At 38.1% G+C, this 19,460-nt stretch overlaps 1 protein-coding gene and 1 non-coding gene across 2 annotated transcripts in view; both read right to left on the bottom strand.

Moving 5' to 3' along the window:
• EML5 (EMAP like 5) overlaps positions 1-5,837 on the bottom strand; it is a 131,876-nt gene extending 126,039 nt beyond the window's left edge. The window contains exon 1 of the mRNA XM_074365169.1: positions 5,520-5,837. Within this exon, the coding sequence (XP_074221270.1) occupies positions 5,520-5,716 (197 nt within the window). The 5' untranslated portion in view covers positions 5,717-5,837. The remainder of the gene's footprint in view (positions 1-5,519) is intronic.
• A 12,961-nt stretch (positions 5,838-18,798) lies between these two features.
• On the bottom strand, positions 18,799-18,901 carry LOC123612483 (U6 spliceosomal RNA). The gene has a single exon (XR_006719752.1). It is a non-coding gene; the product is annotated as a U6 spliceosomal RNA (small nuclear RNA).
• Between the last annotated feature and the right edge of the window lie 559 nt (positions 18,902-19,460).

Raw genomic sequence — 19,460 nt, 5'->3', positions numbered from 1 at the left:
TGCAGTTTGGTGCAGCCACTATGGAAGACAGTATGGAGATTCCTTAAAAAACTAAAAATAGATTTACCATATGATCCAGCAATCCCACTCCTGGGCATATATCCAGAAGAAAGTCTAATTCGAAAAGATACATGCACCTTAATGTTCATAGCAGCACTATTTACAATAGCCAAGATATGGAAGCAACCTAAATGTCCACCAGCAGATGACTGGATAAAGAAGTTGTGGTATATACATACAATGGAGTATCACTCAGCCATAAAAAATAAAATAATGCCATTTGCAGCAACATGGATGGACCTGGAGACTGTCATACTAAGTGAAGTAAGCCAGAAAGAGAAAGAAAGGTATCATATTTTTATGTCGAATCTTAAAAAAAAAAGACACAAATGAACTTATTTACAGAACAGAAACAGACCCACAGACACAGAAAACAAACATGGTTACCAGGGGGGGAAAAGGATGGGAGGGATCAATCGGGAACTCAGGATTTGCAGATACCAACTACTATATATAAAATTGATAAATAAGATCCTACCGTATAGCACAAGTAACTATATTCAACACCTTGTAATGGCCTATAATGAAAAAGAACATGAAAAGGAATATATATATATAGATATGCAAACACAACTGAATCACTATGCTGTGCAACAGAAATTCAATACTATATACTTCAATCAAAAAAAAGATATGTATATGTACATACTATATACATAATTTATTTATATAAATAAATATGAAATTTATCTTGTTTATTGTCCCTCCTCCCCTCCACCTCCTGTAGATGTAAGTTCTATGAAAGTTGGAAATTTTACCCGTTTAGTTCACCGCTGAAACACTAGTGCTAAAAATAATCCCTGATAAATACTAATAGGTACTCATTCAATATTCGCTAAAAGAATAAGTAAACCAAGAAATACCTGTTTGTACACTAAGATGTGTCCCAGATGTCACTTAAGAAAGTGTCTTAAGAAGGTGGGAGTAACCAACCGTGGCAAATGATGGTGATAAATCAAGTAAGATTAGAATAGAGAATTGACCACTGACTATGGCAATGTGGAGGTCATTGGTGACCATGACAATAGCTCCTATGGTGAAACAGAACGGAGGAGAAAAAACTGAAGATAGTGAGTACAAATACTCTTTCAAATATTTCCTCTTAATACAAGACCAGTGCACATGATGTTAACCTCTTCCCAGAATGCTTTACCTTCACTCACTTTTCTGATGACTATTTCTCCCTGCTTTCCTTAGAGACCCAGCTTAGGTATTATATTCACTAGGAAACATCATTGTAAACTGTGTCTCCACGTACATACCATCACAGATACACTAACACCATTCTTAGTACACATGGTATTCTAAATGATTCTTTACTTGACTGATTGTCTTTAAACTCCTAATACCTTAAGGGTGGGACCCTTACACAAAGCAAGTGCTCAATAATATTTCTTTCATAAGTGAAAAGGTCTTGGACAGTAAGTTAATATTTTCTAAGTATTCTTATTTAATAGTTTCTAAAAATGTATTTATTTTTCATATGTTTTCCTTAATTTATAACCTAAAATATTTTATTACTTATCTGCATGTTAGACATGAGACATTATAAAATTATAGGGAAAAATAGTTATTATAATACAAATCTAAAATTTGTCTTTTCCCTAAATAAATAGTCAAGATACATTTAATGTACATTTATGGCAATTTGAACTATTAGTCTACATAATTCCAACCTTTGCCTGAAAACCCCTATTAGTATTCTCCCTTAAACTATGCAGTATTTGGAAAAACAAATAATCATAAATATTTTGATATCCAAATACATAAAATGAAATGTTACAGAATAGAATTATTATATAGTCTGTGAAAGTTAAGGTCACCTATCTTAGTTACTTAAACATAGGGACATTTTACTAAATCTGTATGGAGTCTAATACTTTCTGAAGTACTACTTCTAGACATTACACAATACTTAAGAAAATTCTGGTATCGGGTTTGAGGCAAAGGTTTATACCCATTTCTCAAACTGCTTATTTAAGAATTCTGTGCATGCTTGTTTTGGGATATAGATTGGCAATACATTTCCTAAACAGAACCATCTGGGGCACTTTTTGAAAAATTTCTGGGATCCAGCTCTAGAGGATTCTGACTTAGCACATTTCATGAAAAGGCTAGAAATTGGCAAAAAGCTTCTGAAATGACTCTGATGATCAGCCAGGTTTGGGAAATACTGACCATATATCTGGAAATATTAAGTAGACAACAAGTAGGTTTGCAGTAATTCCTGCCAGACCTTAAAAAGTTGCTGCCCTCAACCCATAAACACAAAAAATACTAATCCACCATGGAAACAGCATACATTCTGAAATGATTTTTCAAATGGAATTTTGACTTGTGTTGAATAAATGAAGTTTCCATATTATAAATACACAGCTGTTAAAAATCGCGTTTACTAGATTATGGTGAGGCTTGATCAGTTTTCTTTCTTAAGAACACTACCTACCACAATTGAAGAGCTACTACTACACCTTTCATTTTGTTTAAAGAAAAAACAAGCATACCACAGCAAAAGTGTTAAAAAAAAAAAAGGTAGTAACAAAATGCACCAAACTAACTACATTCATCAATGGTCTTCGCTGGTGATATATGATTGATTTGAAAACTATCACTATAACAATATCCACTACTTCAAGAATAAGCATCAAAAATGTGTGGATGACTAGTAACTAGAAACAAATTTTAAAATCCTTTGGAAAGACAGCTGGGAAAAGTTTAAAAATACAGACCAACTTACAGATGTCATATTATACTAAAACTGGTAGTAGTCTATTGCATAACTTAATCTTTAATCTGTAATAAACACTTAATAACTAGAGAATTTTATCAATATAACTTGGGAGACAGGAAAAAAATTAAGAAAGAAAAAGTAACTAAAATTCCAGTGTTATTTCTGACACTGAAACTAATTTCTATATAAATCAGTAAAACTGAAAAAAATATAACTAAAGGACAAATTACTAGAGAAGTATACATACATATATATGGCAAAAAAAAAGTAAGACAACTACATGTAACAGACAAAAAGATAAAGCCATGTGGCACCACCACTGGCAAAGTAGATGTAGTAGATGTAAAATGATAAAACTAGTAAAAAAAATGATGGACTGGTCGTTATTCAGCCTTTCAATCAATATAGCACTTACATTTTCAAAACCTAAGGACAATGACTTGCTCATCTGAACAGTCTTAGCCTTAGACTAAGTTATACCTATCCAATAAGTTTTACCTAAGTTTCAAGCAAATATGGAAACAAAACAGATGATAAAAACAGTGACTTTTTATTACAAAGGCTACCATTACAGCAGCACTGTTTTCCACCATGCCATGAAATTTATGAATATTACATTTTCTGCTGTGACATAACAAAAATTACTGGAGTAGTTTCTATGCTTAAATTTCAGACACTGAACTGAAAAAAACTGAAAGCTTTGAACACTTGCCTGATCTATTTCACAAACAAGAATGATATAGTCTACCATTATTGTCTGAAACAAAATTTCCACAGTCCTTTGACTGACTTTTAAGTTATAGTCTTGGTAATACATTAAATTTGTGCCACAAATTCAACATGCTATATATTCAGATTTTACTATCCCATTGCAATTTTCAATAAAACTTTTTACTGTTATAAATTATTTTAAGGATGAATCATTTGCATAAAGTCATAAGCAAGTATCCAATTATGGCAAAATTAAAGTAATCCATCATTTTGAGATATTCTGAGGTACTATATATATGGTTGTGCAACTGTGTATACCAAGGGAATACACAGTTTACTGAAACACAGTTATAAAAATTCAAGCTGTGTGACATATATCTTCAAATTACTGCTGGAAGAATAAACAAAACATCACTTGCTCCATCAATAAATCAATAAATATCTACTTTCAGAAGGTCTTCATAGCATATTGCTCTCAACTACCAAGGAGTAAAAACAACAGAAGTGCATGGCGAGAAGACCTCACCATCCTTCACACCTACCCCTCTTTCTGAATTCAACCTAATGGACTGAATATCCATTATTATGTAGGAGGGCTTCAGACAAGCTGCTTCAACTAGGTAAGGCTACTATCCCCTGTACTGTGTGGGAGACCTTACACATGGAAAAGAAGACAGAAACTGGAAAGGATCAGAGAAAAAGACAACTGGGGTAAATACTACTCTTGGGGAGAATAACAACAAACAAATGAACCCAGAACATTGTCTCATTTTCTATTCCACAATCTCAGTTTCTGCTCTCCTTATCTTTACTCCATCTTGCCCTACCTTTTGTTTGTCTTAGGCCTCGTTTTCCCTGCTACAGAGCATAAACATACAGACATGCAAAATAGAAGATCTTCCTTATTTATAGAATTCAAGTACCAGAGCTTTTTGCCTACAAGACGTTAAACCACGATGCTGGATTTGAAATATCCAATTTAAATCCTGTGGAACATAAATATGGGAATATAACTGAGGAACCAAATCCAATCATAGGTTCTCTTTAAGAAAAAAACAGAAGAAGCACACACACACAGTCACAGGATGTTTTAAAAATACATTCTCCTTCTATTAACGACAACTAAGCTGTGCTTGAAGCAATAATCAATGGCCCAGAATAATTTCTGCAGCTTTTAACTTTGTCACACAAGTTCTGTTCAGACACTGACTTAAACATTACATTTCAAATATACTGCTCACTAAAGAAATGAAAATAAGCACTGGGACCAACCTTAAGATAACGCCCAAAGAATTAAAATGGAGGAAAATTGTGATTTAAGTAAAAAATACAAAAGTAAACTTATTTAGGAGTACTCTATTGAAGGGGAAACAAGAGAACTGGAAATCAGAATTCTTTTTAGCATCTTCTTCAGATCAAACATACCCCCAAACTGCCTTTAGGTGTGCAAATTTTAAAGTCCAACGAATTGCCTGAAGGCTGCCGCGGTTTCTTTTCTATCTGCTGATAATAGCAGGCAGTGAAACCTGAACTAATTATCATGGCCAAGAGATGAGTGCCCTCCAGGACGCCACCCTGGGCGCGCTCCCCAGGACCGGCCTACAGCTTACTCTACTTTCATCAGTTCTCATTAAGGCAAAGGACTCCCCCCGGCGCTTTAAGAGTTCGTCTAACAAGAGATCTCCGACGGGATTTAAAAGAGTAAAATGCTACCAAAATAACCTTTTTGCAGGTTCCATAAATTTGATGGAGGCAGACAGGTACAAAGCCATAAAACCGAGCGCCCTGTGGATCCGCGGACTCGGTGTCACCGCACCGACCCGAGGGAGAGAACACGAAGACGGGGAAGGCGTTTATCCAGTGTTAACAGGGCGGATTCGGGACCAGACGGTGGTGGGTTTCTCTCTGGGGCGATGCGCCCTGCAGGAGCGGGTCACGGGCGCCCAGAAGGACGGGCAAGTGCAAACTCCGCGCGCGGGTCGCAGGGGGGACGGCGGCCGCCCCCGCCCCTCCGTACCTGATGATGTCGTCGCTGTGGCCCCGGTAGAACTTCTGCCGGTGCTCCCGCGGGCTGTACACCACGCCGACGCCCGCCACGAAGTACACGATCTCCCTGGCCGCCGTGTAGTAGAGGTTGTTGCGGCACTGGTGGCCCCGGTAGCCGTACACCCACTCGAGCCGCAGGTGGCAGCTCGGGGCGCTCCGGGCCGCCATGTCGAGGCGCCCACCCCGCCGCCCGACTCGGGCCCGCGGCAGCGGCGGGAGGCGGGAGGCGGCGGCGGCCGGGCGAAGAAAGCCCTCCCGCGGGCGGCCGGGACTCGCCGTCCTCTAAGCTGCGCCTGGCAGGTGCATGTCGCTTCTTGTGGTCGCCGCTGCCGCTGCCGCTGCCGCCGCCGCCGCCGCCTCAGCCCACGGGCGGGAGGGAAACCCTCGCCTCGAGGAACATGCTGAGGGCCGCGGGCGCCGCCGGCCGTCAAGGGGTTGCCGCGCGCCCTTCCCCTGCTTCAGCTCGCCGTGTCTCCTCAGCCCGCAGCGCCCAAGCCCTGAGCACAGCCGAACGAGGACCCGCCTCCCGCCTCCACGCCTCAGCCGCCGCCGGCGCACCCGGCTACTCGCCCGGGTCACCTGCGGCGTTCGCGTCCCGCCGCGGCCTCGTCCCACAGTCCCGCGGACCCGCGCCTCGCGTCCTCGAGCCCAGGAAAGCGGCGAGCGCGCGGCCTCGCGCGGCCCCGCCCCCTCGCCGCCGTCGCCGCCGCCGCTCGCGCTCGCTCCGCCCCGTCTCGTCCTTCCCAGCGCGGGACCGCTGAAGCCGGGGGAGCTCTTGGGTACCAGCTACGTCTCGCTGTTCCTGCGCCTTCGCTCTCCTCTAATGTCTGTAGTCCCGCCACCCTCGGCCAGGACGAGCGACCCCAGCCACTCTGACCGCATCCTGCCCGCGCGCGAGGCCCTGAGCCATCACAAAGCCTCCCAGGCCCCGGGCGGACTCTCGGCTACTCCTCGTCCTCTGCTACTGACAGTTCGCGCCCGGGAAGCGCCTGTCGGTCTCGCCTGGCCCTGTACCTGGCCGGACTACTCTTATACCTGGAAGAATCAACACCAGGATGTTAACTTCATTTCTTTGCCCTGGTACTGTGTGTGTGTGTGTGTGTGTTTTCTGGCTGCTCACACTGTGTGTGTGTGTTCTGGCTGCTCACACTGTACCAGACATTGAGTGGGGATAAACCTGACTTCCTAAGTGCACATTTTCTTATTTGTATATGTGACCTCAAAGTTAAGAGTGGATTTGAGATCGCAAAATGACGCGCCAAAACAGATTTCTTAATAAATAGCAATGGTACCTGAATCTTAATTTTAATTAGTATTTTGAACACCGATAAACTCTTGATACTTTCTGCATTGTGATGATGGAGAAGTAAGATGGCTTGAGTCTTACGATCCTGGAAAATGAGTCTTGAAACACAAGTACGGGGAGCAGTGAACTCCTGTGTCAGTTCCCCCCTACTCAGTTTTCTAAGTGCCTCTTTTCTCACAGGAATACAGCCAAGACTTACCAACCTGTAAAAATAATGTGAAGTCCATATTTTTAAAAGTTTTAAATGCAGAATAGTAGCGACAAGGTTTACAACAAGAATACTAACTATGAACCATCTATGTCTTTAAAAAATATCACTATTTTGATTTCCCTAGGAAATATCAAAACTTGCAAATCTGACAAAAGCTAGAATAACCTAGCATCCTTTTAAGAAACAGTGACTGCACGGAGATGATGATTCCTAGATTACCCATACCTTGGAAAAGATGCCACCTAATCTCTACTTCCTCAAAGATGCAAACTACCAATTTAAAACAAGAGGATACCTTTTCAGTTTTGGTTATGACTTTTAGTCTCCTTGCGGGGAGGAAGGGCTATCTCAGAAGAAGGAATTTGCATAAATATCATGAAAAATAAACTGTGAAGGAGTGAGCAGATTTGGTGAACTCTACCAGGAAGGCTGAAAGTAGAAATCGAATCAGTGTAGTTTGCAATAAATTATCTAACACTGAGGAATTATGATGTAGGAAAAACTGATTATAAGAACTTCTAAAAATTTTTTTCCAAGCTTTCAGGCGTTTTAAAGTTTATTATTTTTGCTATTCCCAGAGTGACTAGCTATAAAACTGTTGATGGAAATAATTAATAAACCAATCTGTAATAGAAATAGAAAAGAGTTTTATTTGAGCCAAATGGACGACTGTAGCCTGGGAGAAACAGATTCAAGAAGCAGCACTCGAATTGTGCTTCTCCAGACTGCAAAATGGGGGAGGCTTATATAGGCAAAAACAGCAAAATTACATAAGTTGTTTGTCAAGAATTAAGAAGAAGCTGGCAAGAAGTAATGGTGCTTGTTAAGCATGGGTTGGTTGGGGTCCGAAATGATTGTATAGTTACAAAGGGGAATTTGGAGACCATATGGTTGTGGCTGGAAGCTGCTAGCAGATATTGTTTTGAGAATGGCTCGTAGGGTCCTTGAGAGTGATACAGTTCAGAAAAGTCAAGTTCTCTGTGATGCAGGAACATACCTGATACCACATCCACAATAGCCACCTGCCTCTGATTTGGATGCCTGGACCACAGTTACTCCATTTTGATTTTTAAATGCATTCTCTTCTTTTACAGTTAAAGCAGATATATAATGCATGGTTTCTTCATGTTAATGATGCTTCTTGTTTTATTTTCCCCAGTACTCTTTTTTAAATGCAGATTTTATGTGTACATTTTCATAAATGTTGATATGTTTGTTCCACCCTAAATAAAACATGAAATATTCTCATCATCCCAGAGAGTTCTCTCAAACTACTTTCCAGTCAAAACCACCCAACCAGAGGTAACCACTGCTCAGATTTCTTTTGCCATAAATTAGTTTTGCTGTTCTAAAACTTCATATAGATGGTCTCATATAGTAAGTACTTTTTTTGTTTCTGGCTTTTTTCACTCAACATACTATTTATAAAATTAATTCTTATTGTTCTGTGTATTGGTACTTCTTTCCTTTTCATTACTGTGTAGTATTTCATTGCACAAATGTACAACAGTATTTATTCTTTCACCTGTTGATGGACATTTGGTTCGTTTCTAAGCTATGAATAAAGCTGCCATGAACACCAATCTTTTGGTAGATATCAGTTTCATTTCTCCTGGGTAAACACCTAAAACCTGAGTGACTGGTTGTGGGGTACAGTGTGTACAATGCATGTTTAATTGTCCACAAAACAGGCTGTTCTGATTAGCATAAGGTTTAAGTTAAATCCCGTATGAGCCAGAATGACTTCCCCGTACCTCAGTATGTGAAAACTTCTCCCATTAAAACTCTTGTAATGAGGGCAACCAAAAATTAGAAGAGGTGGTGAGCAAGACTGGGGAAAATGTGCCACACTCAACAGCTCGTCTTTGGCTTGAGATAATAAAAATCTCAGCAGAAAGAGAAGAGGAATGCAGATTAAGTTTCTGGCATCTGCCGGAAAGAAAATAAAAGAACTTGGGTTTGAGAAGTGGCTCTGAAGCCATGGAAAAGCCTGTGTGAATTTCCCTGGACAAAGACACGTGACAAAGAGAAATTGTATGTGTCTTTGTTTTTTTATTTTTCAATAAGAATATATTTGCTAACTCACTACTGAATTCCTCAAAAACCCCTGGTTAAAAAAAAGAAAATGTTGTTGATTATTTAAATTTAAACAGTGAACTCAGAAAAGATGAATTTTTTTTTGCTATACAATTGTGGTACATTAATTGTTGGTTACATTTAATTTTCATGAGATAAAGGATGGTGAAGAATAAGGAATACTTTTCTCTATGTTTCAGATTTTTCAGTACACTTTCTTAAGGGTCCCATGATATATATTTAAGTAATCATATTAATAACAGATTTAAATAATTTATTTTTCCATTATCATACTTTGCATTACACTAAGGGTGGAGTGTGAAGCAAAAACATTCTTAATTAAACCATCCTCAACTGAAAACTCAAGACCAAAGGAGACAGCAGAGGCACAAGAGTGGCTAAAAAATAAAACATTCATGAATATTAGAGGGACAAAACAAACCTGATTAGTTCTTACCCTACAACTTTATATATAATCTGTTATTACTAAAGTCACATCAGAAAACTTAATCAAGCTTTTATTGCTAGATGTGATTTCACCATCTGTACTTTTTGAAAATAATACAAATAAAGGTGCAGAAGAAAGACCCTCAAATTCTACATGTCAACAGGTGGGCATTTGTTAGGCATTTTAAATATAAGCTGCAATACCCTTTGGTAATCTATATCCTGAAGCTTGAGTTCCTAGTATGGAGTTTTATATTCTAAACATTTGAAATATTAAGATTCAAGCAAATAAAATTTTTGCTGGCTACCAATTTTAGCTACCCTCAGGTCTACAAAAGAAATAAAAGGCAAAGTATACAAAGCATAAAAGCCAAAATTCATGCTATTAATCCTAGCTAGCTAATTCAGCCAACTTTTGAATTATAATGATTTTTTAATATGTTGTCCATAAAATATTTCTGGAACCATAACTTTAATTAACCTGATTTATGTACAGAGCCTAACATAGCGCCTGGCAGTACAGAGATGTTCTATATACATTTTCAGCCATTAAATATAAATTAGAATACTCGCATAGTCACAATAGGATTCCTCTTAGTTTTATCTCAAATAGTTGAAACTTTCGAAAACTTGAACCCTTTTCTGATATACAATATTGTGTTAGTCAGGACTTTTTAGTTGTACCTGATAGAAACCCACTCAAAATGGCTTAAGATTAAAATAGAATTTTAAAGGCAAAAAGGACTAAAACTAGAACTGGCATCAATGCACTTGTATTCTAGGGCTCAAGAGATGCCGTCAGAACCAAGTCATCAGAATGAATTCAGTTCTGCTTTCCTTTGGGTTGACCCCATTGGCAGACAAGCAACGTGGCTGACAATGGCTCCAACTCTACATCACATTCTCTTAGCAATCCTTGTGGGAAGAATGTTTTTTATGTTTTTATGATCTTCCCCAGGAAAACTGAAATGGTATCACCAGAATGAGAGAGCACGGATGCCAGTAGTAGCTATCTAGGGCTGGCTTGGAACATTCAGTGTTCTCCTGTCTCCATTTCCATAACTAAATACACATGCAATCTAAATCAAAACAAAAACCAAAACAGGCGTTTGCTAAATAAACGCAGCTTTAAGACAAAACTTCTAACCAGGTTGCTACCCCAATAAAAAAAAAATTCTAAAGCTTCCTCTGAAAAAAAATTCTAAAGCTAGCCCCAAATTTCAGGCAGGCAAAAATAACAGGTGTTTCCCAACAGTAGCCATATTTCCAAATGCCTATTAGATTCCACTTAAAGCTGTTAAAAATAGGTATATAATTCAAGAGGGAAAGAAAAGGTCTCAAACCAGATTATCCTCTTCCACACATCTGCCCACCTTGCCATCTTCTTTTTCTGTGTTAGCAGCACCAGAATTCCCCCAGTTAGGCAGGTTGGAAAACTAGGCAGGCAGTTTTCTTTGGTTCCTCAACTGTTTTTCACCTCGCATAACCAGTTACTAAGTCCTTTGGACTCGATTTTAGAAACATCCCTAAACTCCATCCTCACCCCCGTATCCACACCCTCCCAATCGCCATTGCCATAGTTCAGTTCAACTTTTAATTATCTTTTCCTTAGATTCCGCACCCTGAGTTATCTGTAAAAATGTATCTAATCATGCCACTACTGTTTCAAGCAACTTTCCTGGAAGCAATTTAGGCATCTTGAGCATTGAAATGTTCCTATCCTTTGACTCACTAATTTCTCATCTAGTTATCTGTCATTGTGTAATAATAAAAAAAAACGCAGATCAAGATTCATGTACCAAAATATTTATCATGGCATAATTTAGAACAATTAAAAAATCAGGAAACCTAACTGTCCAGCCACAGGAAAAACTTTAAGTAAATTGATTCAGCCCATGTGAAATATTATAAAACCATGGGAAATTAGCTTTTCAAATAAATTTTAGCAACATTGGAAATTTCCCATAATGGAATATACATTTAAAAAAAATCCAGTTACAAAAAATGTATGTACAAAATGAGCACAGTTATGAAATATACTAAAGACTGGAACAAAAGATACCGAGTATTAACAGTTTTATAATATAATGGGTAATTATTACACTTCTATTGGTCTGTTTTCTAAGTTCTTTAAAAATATACATGTAATGAGATGAGAAAATTTTATTTCTCAGAATTCCTCATGGGAAGAGAATTATATTTGTTTGGAAAAAAATGCCCAACTGGGTGCTTGGCATGGAAAATGAGATCCCAAAGGAGTTAAATGTAGGCAGAACTGTTCCCACATGAGGAATAAGACATTATTTGTTGCTCTAGGAAGATGAGGGAGGAATGAAGTCAAAGAGGTGGCAAAGCTGAAAGATTTGGGTGCAACCCTCTCCGAAGTCTCTCAGATCTTAAAGTTTCTAAACACATGAAATGTTAGGTGGTTTTTCAAAACACAGAAACTAGACTAATGGGGTTTCTTATCTAGATTGATGTAATAGGAAGCAAAACCCCATTAAGAGAATTATAAAGATGCTAGAGAGGGAACAGGGGAAGCCCAGGATTCTAACAGGTGGTAAACTTGGGGTTCAAGCCACGTGAAAGCGTCCCAGTGGTAGGGAAGTCCCAGCTGACGTGTCAGTTACACATACCTATTGCTTCTAGGAAGAAATAACAAAAGTAATCTTTAACAAACATTGGGTAGCTTCCAAAGGACTACAGAATAAAGGACCATCTCCTCACCGTGACACATGAAGCCTCTAACCTATTTTGCCTCCGTGATTTCCAGTCAGTTCCTCCCTGCCTTGAGCTAGTCCTGCTGTCCAGTCACACTCGATTCTGGTCTTTACTAAATTTGTCTGGACATTTCCAGAACTCCATACACACATGTATCATTCATGATGTGCATAATCTCAGCTTTCCACTGTCAACCTGGCAGACTCCTACCGATCCTTTGAGGTCCAGGTCAAATGGACCAATGAAGCAATGATTAAGGCACAGTTCTTTCAGTTGGGAAGGGGAAACCTAGGGCAGTGAGGTTGAGGAAAAGGAAGGGAGGCAAGAAAAGCTGTGACACAATGTGAAGTGACATTACTGCCTGGTTGCCACAGTAGAAGAAGACTTCAAAGGGCAGAGCAGGCCACCAGGCAGGTGCATCCTCCAGGCACACAGGATTTTCCTTAATGGGCAGCAAGGGCAAACTGTAGCCTGGAGTATTCTAGGGGAAGGGGAAGGAGTAGGAATTTATTTGCCCAGCTCCCTCCTAGCTCCTCTTTCCCATTGGTTAAAGTTTACCCCTTGGGGACCTGGAGTTAACACCCACACTTCCATGTTGCACCATCCAACTTCTTCTGTGATCTCTGGGCCACTAGCTCCCTAAGCCCCAATTCCTACAGGGTAACAGAGGGAGGGCCAGATGGTAACTACACAGAGTGAGTTTCATTACAGGAGAGGAATTTCAACCAATGTCAGGGAACCTAAATCTTTTATAATGGGCAGTAAGCCTGTTTGACCCTTGCCCTGAAGGGAAACATTATCCTTATTATACTGGACAATAAATAAACCTGCCCTTGGCTCCAAAGGGAGACACCAGCTTTATCTTTCAAGGTTGTTCACTACACCAACATTCTTGAGAAGACATTCTGGAACAAAGGTAGTTAGTGCCTCTGTAAACAAGATGTGCAAAAACACAGGAGACACATGGAGCACTGTCGTCTAACACAGATCCAGCCTGCAGCTGCCCAGTGCTTATTTCCTGAGTGGAAATGCTACCAAATTGTGATCGACATGTAAAACATATTTCTGCAGCAACTGCAGGTAATGCAAAATAATATTGTCAGAGACAAAGCTGTGAGGATAGATTTTATCCGGGAATACTATCACAATAGGAAAGAGGGTCCAATGTGAACTGAACTGAACTTCCCTGAAACAAAGGGCTGGAGACTTTGAAAAGCTGGGCATGTTTAGGGAAAAGCACTGTGGGGGTTGATAAGGGGCGTTAGTCTATGTGACTAGGACACCTGTATTTGCTAATTGGAGTTTATCTGGAGGAGAAATAAACTTCTACCTTTATGCAGGAGTGCAAGTCGAAGCAAGGCAGCCACTGAAGTTAGACCCTTAACCTCCACTTATCATTTATCACATTAAATTTTAGGAAATTTTCTTTTAGTTGTTTCCCTGGATGTTTACATTTCATAGAGACAGCTGGCAAGTCCTTAGCGAAAAGTTTTGGGTGGTAGACTTATTATCTCAAAGGGCCAAGTAAGGATTTATAATTGCAAGCATTCTAAAGTAAGTGTTCTAAGAGGGAGTTCAGGGGTCTATCAACAGGTTTTGGCTGAAACAAGGGGTAAATTCTCCCGGCAGCATTGAGCTTTCTCAGGCAAGCGTTTTAAGAAGGGCTGGAGTCCTTCTAGACCAATAGCTGCAAGAGATATGCCAGAGTTTCTTATTGCACAGATTCGGACGGAGTTGTTAGATGTCAAGAGTTCTGCAGTTTGCAGGATACCGGTTATATAACTCGCTACCAGTAAGAAGTGAGAAGTGTATCTTGACATCAATCTAATAATAGAAAACATGAGGATTTTGTTGTTCAATGAACTTTGAACGGAACACCTTTGGGACCATAAATAATTTTACTCAAACAGTGAAGTAACTGTAGATGCTTGCACAAATGCTGGAAGACATTTTTATCTACTGTAGTAGCAATTATTCTGTAATTATTGTTGACTTGTTTCAAGTTGCTTCATGTTTCTAATGCCTTCAAAAATATCACCAAAAATTCTACGATTCAAAAGCATTCTACAGAAAGAAAAAAGTTAAGGACCACCATCGTAATCATTCCTGAACATAAATTGAGCATCCATGTGTGAATCACTCAGCTTGGAACTATGGAGAAGTTATCCAGGAAAATGCACTCACAGTCTGTGCTCTGAAGAATTTATGTTTGAAAGAGGAAAACAAGATAAAGTCGTAAGTACCTTTAAAAACAAGTGAAAACATATATAAACAAGTGACTTATACATACATATTTTAACTACTAAATATTATCTCTAAAAAAACTACAAAAGGGTTATAGAATAAACATACTCTTATCATAAGAGACTTTATTGAATTCCACTGATCATTAACACCTACTACATTTTTTCCTTTCCTTTTCTTTCTTTTCTCTCATTGAAGTATAGTCAGTTTACAATGTTGTGTCAATTGCTGGTGTACAGAATAATGTTTTGGTCATACATATGCATACATGTATTCCTTTTCATATTCTTTTTCATTATCATTTACTATAAGATATTGACTATAGTTCCCAATGCTAACACCTACTACATTTAAAAATTGGTTGTAGGAAAGATAGGAAACAAAAGTAGATCTACCATGGGTTGTGCAAAAAAGTAAACTTAGGGGCAATGTATTTATGAAAAGACAGATCTTAAGGTAATTTTGATTTAGCAGGACATTTTCTGGAGAGGCAAATATAGTCTGGTTGTCGATGGGACAGTTCTAGAAAAAGGAGATATGATAATTGGAGCTAAAAAAAGACAAAGCTGGGACATAGGAAAGACAGGATAGTAGTAAAATGCCATATATACAGTTACAGACTTTACTGGGAAAGTATTTTAGTCAACAAATGAAACACTATCTCTAAGCAATATCTGTATATTTTGTAATATTTGTTATTATTTTAATCTATGAATCCTATGACTATTCAATAAATGCTTGATTTACATCTTTTGTAACCCTTTTAAACTAAATATACTTGTAACAAATGTTTCTGAATAGAGTTGCTCATAATTTATTTTGCAATATAATACCAAATGACTAAATAAATTAATTTAAAATTGCTTCTGAGTGACAACTTGTATCCATTTAATAGGGTGTGGAGAGATAAGTTGCCTGTGCCATTCTATAACCCAATACAAAATATCAGCATATCACGGAGTAGTTCAGGTGTTATTTACTCTTATTTGTGATCCCTTCTAGCACATCCTGGTTTGTCTTCAACAATTCTAAGGCTTTAATATATAAAATACAAACACTGTAGGACCTGAACTATATACTGCTTAAACTTTTTTTTTCCTAATCTAATTATAATTATTCCCCCTACCATCACCAACCCTAACTTGAAAATCTCCGAAGGTTTCTCACTGCTTAAAATAAAGACCAAAATCCTCAGCAAGACTAACAGGCCCAGCAGGGTCCTATCTTTCCACTTTTATTTCCTACCCTCTTCCCGCCCACTTGGCCCTCCTGCCATCCTGGTCTTGGTTTCTTCTGGGTCCTAGAACATGCCACATGACCCTGCCAGAGGGACTTTTTATGGGTTTATCCTCAGCTGCTGGGAATGGTCTCCATCTCTAGGCCCTTCATCTGGCTGACTGGTACTCAGCCATCACACCTGAGGCAGTCCTCCCTGAAGAGGTCACTCCTCCGCTTAGATACTTTCCGGTTCTAGTTCTTCTTTCTTAATACTTATCAAAGTTGTACATTTCTATTTCCTTGTATATTTAGTTAATGTCGGTCTCCCCCACCAGCTATAAGCTTCTTGAGGGCTTTCATGAGAAAGAAATCAGAGCTGGGAGGTGGAGCAGGAAAATGGAGAGAGGCTCCCTTAGTGGTACAGGCTGCTAAATGAGGATCAGCTGCTTCTTGGGGACGGGCAGAAGACTGCTTACTTCCCTGCACCCAAGGACCTCAGACAAAGATCCACTGTTGTAGGGGAGGGGTAGTTATAAATTGTCAGCATGGAGGGAGAGGCAAGAAATCCTCTTGCGCTCAGGAATACAATACAATTACCAACAGCAAGCGGAGATCTGCTACTGCTAGGGGAGGAGCAGAAAACTCTGGGCAGAAACAAGACCACACAGAAATAGGTGGTAGCATTCAACTGTCACGAGAAGAGGGCAGGAGTGCTAAGAAAGCCCCACTCCCAGGTCCAGGCTCACTGACAGGCTGGACAAAAAGAACCAAGAACATCCTCCTGCCCCCACTACAAGCTTCTCATGAGTAACAAGCACCAGCGTCTACTGCTGAGTCAAGAGCAAGGATAGAGTGAGAGACAGAGACTCCTCTCTGCGGTACAGTCCTGCAGGGACTACTGAGAACAAACGGTGGAGCAGAAGCACTGAGCACAATCCTGAAGCACTGTTGCCGAAATATCGGCCCCTGTCTCTGATGAGCCAAATAACTCAGAGACCGAGTCTTGGAGCTTAGAAGAAAAGAGCCAGTTTTATTACTTTGCTGGGCAAAGGGACTCACAGCAGGCTAGGGCCTTCAAAACTCTGACTCCACCTTGGGGATGGCACAGGGTGACTATATAGCCATAGCTCAAACAATAAAAAAATCAGTAGATTCATAAGACTTAGAATGGTGTCACGATGCCTCCAGGTGACTGATTCTATAGAAGCTACCTGTTGTCACTTTTTCGATCTCTTTATCTCATAAGTGCAAAAACTTCCGAAGGAAAAAAAATTACATACAAAGGAACAAAGATCCTAAAGCTTCTATCCAAAAAAGCTACCAGAGCTAATAAGTGAGATTAAAAAGTTCATATAAATAAGACCAATACATTAAAAAAATTTATTTACTAATGGTTATTGTAATTCAAAAACAGTTTGTTAAACTTTTTTGATTAATAACAGCATTAAAAGCAATGTACAAGCAAATAGTCAACTCTGCAAAGGCATAATTTCTCTAAGACTCTACAAAAGTTTTAGTTACTCTAATTTGGGTAACAATAACAAATGATTTAAAGCAATATTTCTCATTCTAGGACTTCCAGATCATAAGAAGTCGGTGAAAGTAACAAATCTTTCAAATATAGAAATTCAGTTGTATACTTGCCAGCGTAAGCTAAAATATCAACTTGTTTTGGACTGGATCTTACCTTGGATACAAAGCTTACTTAATTTCAATAGGAAATCTTTGTGCTCTAATTTTTAATTTTAACTTTGAAATAATTTCAGACTGATAGAAATGATAAAAAGAATTCCTGTATATTTAAATTTTTATCCATATTCCTGATCCTTGAATATGAGCATTTATTATATTTCTTTTACCATTCTTCTCTGTCTCCAAACACATGTGTGTATGGAAATATGCATATATACACATAGTTATGTACATACATATGTGTGTATGTATACATGCACATATATATTATGATGTGTACATGTGTGTAAATCCTTTCAGAGTAATTTGTAGACAAAATTCCCCCTTTTGAGTGTGTAGTTTTTGTTTTAAAAAACGACATTCTTTTATGTAATTACAGAATAATTGTCAAAATCATTAACAATACATTACTATTATTTAATCCATAAATCATATTTAAATTTTGCCTATTGTCCAATTAATGGCCTTCATAGGAAAAATTTTAATATCTGATCTGAGATTTTATCCATAAGTTGCATTTAATTTCCATGTCTCTTTTAATGTGGAAAAGTTTTCTGAGTCTTTATCTTCCATCATCTTGACGTTTTGAAAAATACAGATCATTTATTTTGCAGGATGTTACTCAGCTGGATTTATCTGATGTTTCCTCATTACTAGATCCAAGTTATACATTTTTGGCAGTAATACAAAAAGCAGTGTTGTAAGCATCTCAGTTCATCATATCCAGAGGGAAAAGATATCTATTTGTTCCATTACTGGTTACATTAACTTTATTTGTCACTTGGTTAGTGGCACCTGCCTGGTTTCTCCTCTATAAAGTTACAATTAATTAATTAGTATCTTATGGGGAATTAATTTAAAAATTTAATATAAATTTTTGATTCATAAATATTGGAAAATAAATAGATAATTAATAATTACACTTTGGTACACAAAGTTTTTCAAGGCATGCTATTCATGAGGAGTTTTTGATGGGTAATGAGAAGATTATAAACCTCTGATTTAGAATATCATTATTTTAATCTCTGAGTGATAAAAATGCATGTGACAGTACCTTTAGTCTGTTCACGATGTTTATTATATTTTGTAGAGATTTCTCCATGAATGCCCAGAATAAAAATTTCACTCTTCTAGAAATTAACTTTGTTCAAAGGACAATTAACTTTATTATAGCTTGAAAAAAAATTTTGAAAGGTCACAGTGAAGCATTTTGAACATTTTAAAGCTACACTTTAAAACAATACTTTCCTGCAAATTATTCTTGTTGCTGAGCTTTTATCCTTTTCTATTAATTTGTAAATATTTTTCAGCTTTATGCTGCTGCTTTTTTAAATTAAAAATATGGAACTCTTCACATACTTGCATGTCATCCTTGCACAGGGGCCATGCTAGTCTTCTCTGTATTGTTCCAATTTTGGTATATGTGCTGCCAAAGCAAGAACTCTTTTCATTTTTAAAGATCAGATAATACACAGGACTATAAATCAAAATTTGGTTATAAAAAGTCAACCATTACAAATATCTGATAATTTATATTCACCTGTATTTCAATAGGGTTCACACAGTGACATTGATAGAACCACAGGATTCTTGGAAGACTACACGATAAAAAGGCCCATTTGACTCATTATTCAATGAGTTATTTGAGCTATTTCCTATTCTTTCCTGAGCAAGACTGTGAAAAAAATTAAAATTATAACTTGAACAATTTTGAAAAGTAATTGAGAGCGTTAGCCTAAAAGTGGAGAAACAGGCAGAAGTTGGAGTAGATGACTAGAAGGAAACATGAAAACTCAATGTTGAAATTAGGTATTAAAATGTTTATATAAGAAAAGCAGTTTTAAAATTATAACATTCCTGCAGGAAGTAACTAATAAATTAAGAAGCCACATATGCAATATAGCCATTTCAAAAAACAGTTGTGAAATATTCCAAAAGGAAGGAATGATTTGGCTAATTAATTATCCTTATCCTCTATGATTTCAAACTATATTACA

This window comes from Camelus bactrianus, chromosome 6, assembly GCF_048773025.1.
Source record: "Camelus bactrianus isolate YW-2024 breed Bactrian camel chromosome 6, ASM4877302v1, whole genome shotgun sequence".
NCBI lineage: Eukaryota > Metazoa > Chordata > Mammalia > Artiodactyla > Camelidae > Camelus > Camelus bactrianus.
Note: the sequence above shows the minus strand (reverse complement) of the source record. Positions and strands in the feature narration are given on the sequence as shown.